General features: G+C 37.9%; 1 protein-coding gene across 2 annotated transcripts; it reads left to right on the top strand.

Moving 5' to 3' along the window:
* The first annotated feature begins 1,207 nt into the window (after nt 1-1,207).
* Nucleotides 1,208-7,060, top strand: fcf1 (FCF1 rRNA-processing protein). 2 transcript variants are annotated; one of them, XM_076299989.1, is made up of 8 exons: nt 1,208-1,261; nt 2,144-2,211; nt 4,018-4,089; nt 4,196-4,344; nt 5,205-5,277; nt 5,559-5,646; nt 5,744-5,838; nt 6,845-7,060. In XM_076299989.1, the coding sequence occupies exons 1-8, from the start codon at nt 1,259-1,261 to the stop codon at nt 6,891-6,893; spliced, it is 597 nt and encodes a 198-aa protein (XP_076156104.1). In that variant the 5' UTR covers nt 1,208-1,258; the 3' UTR covers nt 6,894-7,060. The 2 variants fall into 2 exon arrangements, with proteins under 2 accessions (XP_076156104.1, XP_076156103.1); XM_076299988.1 differs by lacking the exon at nt 1,208-1,261 and adding an exon at nt 1,464-1,483.
* Nucleotides 7,061-8,201: the final 1,141 nt, after the last annotated feature.

Genomic DNA, 8,201 nt, shown 5'->3' with positions numbered 1-8,201 from the left:
GAAAAGAAACAACATGGTTGGACAAAACTCAGATTATTATATAATCTGATATATATAATACATATTTCCATACAAAACTATTAATCTGAAGTACAGTTAGGAACAAAAGTATTCATATGCGTAAATTTCTTTAGCCTAATGTTGGTTTTCTCTTGACCAATATGTTTGTTCTGACTGTTCAATGACACTGCCACATGCCAAAAGATTGTGGAGAAACATGGGATCAATCATTTAAATGAAAAATGGCGTGTGCAAAATCATTCATACCCTTATAATCAATAGAAACATCTTTATTTGCCATCACAGCTCTCAAAATAGTTCTTATAATAATAACCAAGCCTCTCCATGTCTCCACAATGATTGTAGACAGCACCTTTTTAGCAGTAATCCGGGTTTTAAGGCAGGAACGATTATTTGCCATCACTCTGTCCTTGTGCTCACTTTTTTGGATTGAGGTCTCGACTGGCTGGGCCACTCTAAAATGTTGATATTGTCTTGAGTCCTTTTGGCATGTGACAGTGTCATTTTCAGTCAGAACAAATATATTGGTCAAGACAAAACCAACATTAAATCAATATTTGCCAGGGGTATGAGTTTGGTTCCTAACTGTATGTTAGTGTTTAATGTGTTCTCAGGCTCTAAGGTTTACCAAATCCATTCATTAGCTATTTAATTAATTTGCTGAAATAATAATTTATTAAACAAAGAAATGTAATACATTTCTATTAGCCCTGCAGATTGTTTCATTATTATATGTCTAGTAGATGTATTTCTGGGTGTCAAGGAGATAGTTTAGCCTACTCACTGCAAAGCTCTGTGTCAGCTAGCCACTCTTAGCTTAGGCTACATACACAATCCATTTATAGGTATTACATTACCAATACAGTATGTATGAAATGCAGTCCCACTGGAGTCAAGAAAATACAAGACAAGCAATGTAAAGTGCAATGTGATAGTGCAAGCAGCTGTGATCTGTAGGCAGTTAGGTTTAGCCTGAGGCTAACTGTGACAGTGGTTTTGACAGAAATAATTGTTTTTGATTAGGTATTTAAATTCAATATAATTCACAAAAATATTATTTAAATATTATTATAACCCCTTTTAAGAATACATTTCTCCACACTCGAGACCAGTAGGTGGCAGTGATGTTCGCACTCTCATGCACGAACCTGAATGTCGATTGTTGATGACGTTTAAAGAAGTCGACCCAACACACACAACACGCCGACAGAACAGAACACGCCGAGTTATCAACAAAATGGTGATTTCACCCCTTTTGTACAGCTTTTTTTTAACAATTTCTGAAATATTCCGAATCTATTGTTAGTACACTGTACTCGACTAGTTTAACTGTAATTCACGTTACAGTATAGCCAGCGATTTGGCGAAATGCTGGTGTTTTAGGTCAGAAACCATTGAAATAGCCTCCATTCTGCGCCTCTAAAGCAAAGTATTGATTGTCTGGAATTAGCATATGGTTTGGGTGTGTAGAATTCCTTTTCATGATTTGAGAAGAATTTGTCATATTATTGATCTTTATGATGACATGTTTACATATGTGCTGCCAGGCAGGCTGGTTGTTCACTTGTAGGCTAGAGCCAGAGCAAGAATGACGAAATGTGGAGCTCAAACTGTAACTGTTAAGACAAGGAAGAAGAGTTCTAATAAGGATCAACTTGTACTTGTGTTTTACTTGTGTTTGCACGGCTCTCAATGCTGTAAACTGATGTGACTGTTGCGGAGAAAATAGTCCACGTAATGTCGTCCATCCCTAGGATATGGCTCAGTCTGAGATTCTTTGTCTCACATACAGAGCTGATAGGACCTGGGTAACTACCTGGGAGAGGAGCACAGTTAGCAAAACAATAGCACACAATAGTTTCACAATAGCCATTCACACCAGAGTTGACTGTGGTCCAAAGCATGTCAAGAGGTGGGTAGCTAAACAGGGACTGACAACCCCTATCAACCCTTTTGGATAATCAATCAGTGTGTGGAGGCCTTGGTATGGAAGGAAGGTTTGAACTAAGAAAATTCAGAGACGTGGTAACCCTAGTCGGACCCTGGTCTTTGGTTTAAAGGTGGTAGGCTATTAGATTCTTTGTATGTGCACAAGTCCAACTGTACTCACTTTCTATTGTAGGGTAAACAGAAGAAGACAAAGAAGTTTGCCACAATGAAGAGAATGATCAGTCTCAAGGATGCACGATTGTAAGTATAACATTACTTAGTTTATATCATTATAACTGTTTATGGATTTATGTCACAGTAACACTTCACCTGTGCTACACCTATGATTACTCATTAAAAAATATTTAAAATTAGCAACACAATTAGTGATTTTCAGTGACGCTTGATCTTGTCAGGTCCAGCAACTAAGTAAGCAAATATCAGAAACCCCACCTGAAACTAACTTTTAAGGCCAGTGTACACCATGGTCAGACATCTGATAACGTTGAGATGGTTCATTAGCGTCTGTGGCCCAAAATTGGTGTGGTATGTGCTGTATTGTCGACACCAGCAGAACTCCATAAGTTTGGTTGCAGCCGCATTGGAGCTTTTGGTAAAGGTAAAAGGGTCGCTCTGATTGGCTGTTTAGCTTGTTTACCTGTTGCAAGTGTGGTGCAATCATCAGATATCCCCCTATGGAGATATGATCCTGGTAGTTTTGTTTTGCCTCTAGATGACTGGATCTTCAAATTACAATGTATTGAGTATTGCAGAATTGCTGTATTGGGGTGTTATCGTTATCATGGGCAAAGTATCGTCACGGTATCGATTCCTGAGTTATTCTGTGATTCCCACCTCTACTGACAACACCGGTGCCATTTGCAACTTATCAAACATATTCTTTGTTAGAAGAACATAATTTACAAAACTGTTTGTGGTGAACAAGAATCATGTAAAAACAGTAAGCAAACACTGTTTTGTTTGCATTTTGTATGTTGGCATTATGTGCAGGCACAGAATCACGTGCAAGTTGGCCCCGGATAGTAGTCTTTGCAGTGTGTTCCAGTGCAGCTTTTTTGGCCCAATACAGGTAATGCAAAGTGACTCAACAGTCAGTCAGCATTACCGCTAGTGCTTTGAAGGCTGCATGGGGTGCACTTGGCACTAGGTCAGTGGTGACAGTGTCTCTAAATGACATTGGAAAAAAAAGCCAATTAGCATGGACGGACCAAGGGTTATTCAACCATGGTTTTAACTTGTGTCAAATGAAACAGGTTATACCTAGATTGTGAAAATTCAGATGGGGTCTGGATTGCAACCTTGGTTCAGTACTTAACTAATTAATCCAGGGTACAGAATGAGGTGAAGGATTAACCCTGTTAAGCGGTCAGATGGACACTTTAACGCATTATAGACACAGGTGAAAAAAACAGCGATATGACTCCATCCATGCCATCCATTCATGATCCAATTTGGTTATTAAGTCATTATGCAATAATGGGCTGATAATTCTCTTTCCGGGTCCAACGGCTTTTTGAGCCGCTCATTTTTCTCCATAGACAGTAAAATAAAATATTTTGTCCTGCTATTCAGAGTAGCCTTTGAGAAAATGGTCATCCTACTACTCACTTGTTGCCTCAAACTAACAAAGTCCTATTTTTCACGGAAGCCTGAAAGTTACCCCTTGATTATATCATCTGGCTGCACAGCTACAGTAATTACTCTGTTAAAAGTTAAGAGATTTTGTTTTACCCTCACTAAAATGGAGGTGATGGTGACAAGGTTTACAAGTTGTTCAAAAAAAAAGCTTGTTTCTCTAGTAAGCAAAAAGCTGTTTTGCCCATGATGCCGGTCTTAACAAGCGAACAGTAACATTTCAGGGCCTTCTTTGCTGCCATAGTAAAATGCAGTTGTTTCTTACTTCATTCAGCAAACCGGAGAGTAAATAAATGGGCAAATTTCAGTTGCTGAAATAGATGTGGCCTTTAATGTCTTTTTCTTAATCTTAATTAGAGAATTACCCAAGAAGCTGACTCATTTCAAACTGTTCTGTTATGTGATTTTCAGAAAAGATAAGGATAAATCAAAAAAAGAAGTGAGAAAGAAAGAAGACCCATCTGAAATGAAAGAAAAGGAGGTGTAAGTAATTTCTCCAAAGATATGTTATGGTTTCTGTGGAGATTCATTTGGTAAATTCAAGAGAAGCAAAAATATTGAATCCATGATGTCATTTTTTTCCCTCCAGGCCAAAGTATCCATCATGCCTGTTCTTCCAGTACAACACACAACTAGGTCCCCCTTATCACATTCTTGTGGACACCAACTTTATTAACTTTTCCATCAAGGCCAAATTGGATGTAGTGCAATCAATGATGGATTGCCTATACGCAAAGTGTAAGTACCTGAGTCTAAACCCAGTATGTTTAACATGAGCACTTGGGGTTTGATAATCATAGAGGACTGTCCACACCAAGTACTATAACTATAAAGGCAACTGTAACCATAATGATAGGAACGTTTACATTGACCAACGGTAAGAATGGTCTTACTGGTTCATTATTGTGATTTCTAAAATTCTATGGATTCTGATTGGCTGTCAGATTTTTATCTTTCTCAAAATTGCTCTGAATGTTATTCCCAAAAACATAGTTCTTCATGTCCTGGTGATGGGACGTGAGGTGGACGTTATTGTTCTAAGTAACTACAGTGATATTTAGAGCTAAAATATATACCCCTCTAGTTATTCTGGACAGTGTGGGCTTAAGTCACAGGAGTTGTTTGTGGTACAATTGCTGTAGTCTGGGTCTGGCATGATCCCACTTTTTCATACCAGTATCACAACCTGGAATGTCTACCAATGCCAATACCAAAGCATTTCACATGATTGTCGATTAACATGAATGAACAAATAGCAAGCAGCCAGTCAACATTATTTTGGGGTTTAGTTACCTCTTTAAATCTAATTCTGAATTCAGAGTCTATTCTTTGTATTATTGGTCCATGTCAATGGTTCCATAATGGAGATTTTTGACCATCATTTTCAGTTATAAACACAAGGTTGTAAAAAGTGCTTAAAGAAAATTGAACATATTTGGAAGTGGTTTACAGTTTATGATTTACATACAATTTGCCAGATGTATATTAAATGGTATTGTTTACTTAAATGATTCTGTGCACCTTTAAACGTTATTTAAAAAGCTTAAGTGTGGTTTGTGAACTCATTTGCTTTGCTATGTATTTTGTTTATTTGCTAGGTATCCCTTGCATCACAGATTGTGTTTTAGCGGAGTTGGAAAAGCTGGGAATGAAGTATAGAGTGGCATTAAGGTATGGAATTCATGCACAAGGCAAACTCAAACAAAGTGAGGAAAGGCTCTGCAATGAAAGTGTGTTGTAAGGAGATGGATGGCTAGAATAGATGTTGAGTGAGACAGAGAGAGAACAGATCGTCATAGATAAAATAATTGAGTCAGAGAGACAAAGTATGAGATGTTGAAATAAAGATACAAAATGTTGAGGTCACAAAGATTCTACCATTTGTTTTTTGCTGGTTTACCACTTCAACACAGCTTATTAACACAACTGTTGTCTTAAATGTATATCTGCAGAATAGCCAAGGACCCACGCTTTGAGCGTTTACCGTGCGCACACAAAGGAACATATGCCGATGACTGCCTAGTCCAAAGGGTGACACAGGTACCTTTTCTCGATGTATAGCTCACATTCACTTTTCATGTGTCATGATGCCTCGAAAGGGAGTATTATTTTGGTAATTATTTTTCTTCTGCTCTAGCATAAGTGTTACATTGTGGCAACAGTGGACAAAGACCTGAAAAGAAGGATCCGTAAGATACCTGGTGTTCCAATCATGTACATCTCCAATCACAAGTTAGTGTTCATTTTTACCTCAAACAAAACATTTCTGTGGAGTCTTTTGATTGATGCATTCTACCATGTGTGATGTCAGATTTCTGGAGTGTTAAAAGGTGCGTTAAAATTTGGCAAACAGTGGCGAATGTTCGTGGTGAACATCTTTTCTTTGAACAGTTAAGTTTGAACAATTTGGTGTTAACATTCCATTGTAACGGTAATTGCATTGTTACCTTCATCAAGCTCACATCCAGTTCCACCCTATGTTCGCGGAGAACTACCTCCGCAGACTGTTTGCGATTGTTTGCAAGCGTTCCCCCGAAAACTCAAGGCAAACGGAAAACTGTTCGCAAACGTTCGCCTATGTTTGGGAATTTGAATGCACCTCAGAATTCCCACTTTAAATACATTTTACTCTAATTAGTCAAAAAATAGAATTATCTGAATTTGGACCTGACTTAATCCAGTCTTCATTTTTGTTCTAAAATGTATGCAAATTAGTACATAGCACATATTAGATACATATTAGATTTTTACATATTAAAACATCAAATTTGACCAAACCTGCAATACAAAAAATTGATTGACTAGTAAGTAATCAAACGGTGATATCTATTCGTTGTTTTTCTTTTTTACCTTATTGGCCATGGGGGGCTATTTTCTTATGTTACTTCACCCTTCACCATCAACACCCTGAAATTACAAGGAATAGCCAGCTTATTTTCCACAAATTTGCTGACAGAAGTTCTCTTTAGCGAAAATGGTCCTAGTCTATAATATAAGTGATGCAGTTGGCTCTTGAGATTAAGGCATTGTTTTGTGATTTAGACATTCTTCACAACGATCAAAAACTCAAATTTATCAAATTAATTGGAAGATGTCACCCAGTCCTAAAAAAATCTTCTGGACATCTGGAAGTGGTTTAAGTTGACAAGACATTACTGCATAACCTGATAATTTTAGGATTGTTACAGATTCTTAAATGCGAAAATTAAATGGCCTCTTGTCCCCGTCTCCCATTCAGGTACAACATAGAGCGCATGCCCGATGATTATGGAGCACCAAGGTACTAAGTTACAAGAGGTTGCACCAGATGGAGATCATGTTAACCTGTATTATTTTGAACTGTTTACACATTTTAAATTCATTTGTGCATTTTCCATAAGCAGCCCTAGTACAAATGATATGTTGTAAATAATGGTGATTTTGTTTCTGTTTGAATAAAAAAGCAAGTAAGAAATCTGTTCGAATGAAGAAAAAAATAAATGTGTGGAATATTATTTGGCATGAATGATAAATAGTCCTAATAGTAAATAGTAGAAAGATGTGTGCTCCTCAATATGGGGTTGGGGGTTATAGTTAATTAGCTCACTTTATAGTTTACAGGGACGTTGGCACCAGATGAATAGAGTGCATTTGAATTTGCTCAGCCAGATCCATCTGGACAGTGTCCCATTGAAACCGATAGCCAAAATAATCCAAATCCTAGGAACCAATCACAACCACTTATTATCTATGTGGCAGACAGAGACCACCGTTGTTGAGCACCACTTTTGTTTTTGTGCCTGTCAGTCTTTGCACTACAACCCCCCCCCCCCCCCCCCAAACACACACAACATACTATTCATTCATTATTTATTTTTGAGGAGCAAGATCTTCAAGAATCAAGAAACAGTGTTCTGACAGTGGAAAAGTAAGTCACTCATTTTGGATGGTGACTAGTGTGCTACTATCTAGCTTACTGTACATGTAGTGTTGAGTGTGATTGCCACTGTTCTTTCTTAGCCACAGTAAACCTTTCTTTCTCAGGCTCCTGGGTTTGTCACTAATGTGGATTATGCAGCAAGGTGCATTTACTCAACATTTTTTTGACTGAATGGTGGAATCTGTGTCATGTTTTTGAGTGAAGTATGTATGATTGTCAACTTCTATGCTGGACAAATGGACATGTGTGTTTAATGTGTTGCTGAGAAGAGTCGTAATTTGTAATGATTTATGTGATCCACTGTCCGTCTCAATGATATCAAGGAGGGGATCCTATCCTGTGACCAGGTGGGAGGATATTTTTAGAGTGGGGGACATCATTTTGAAAGCTGAACTGTGTTGGAATTTGCACTGATGTGGCCAGGACAGGAGTATGGCTGGGTTTAGTTTGTGTTAGTGGCTCATGTTTCCATGCTCTTCAAATTAATGTGACTATGAAGATATAATGTATAATGCGTCATCCACAGCAAAGCTTTAGCCAGCAAAGCCTTACAGCATAACCTAGGGCAGGTTTTCATATGCTTGTGGTAGTTGCGAATCTAATAAAAAAAAAAAGGGACCGCTACACTTTTCTTTTCTTTACTGAGCTGTCGAAGGAAATGGGGATAGAGAATGAA

This window comes from Alosa pseudoharengus, unplaced genomic scaffold (assembly GCF_046254945.1).
Source record: "Alosa pseudoharengus isolate Yale_2024_CS ecotype anadromous, Long Island Sound unplaced genomic scaffold, YU_APseudo_1.1 YU_APseudo_1.1_scf_22, whole genome shotgun sequence".
Lineage (NCBI taxonomy): Eukaryota > Metazoa > Chordata > Actinopteri > Clupeiformes > Clupeidae > Alosa > Alosa pseudoharengus.
This window is presented reverse-complemented; position numbering and strand designations above follow the sequence as displayed.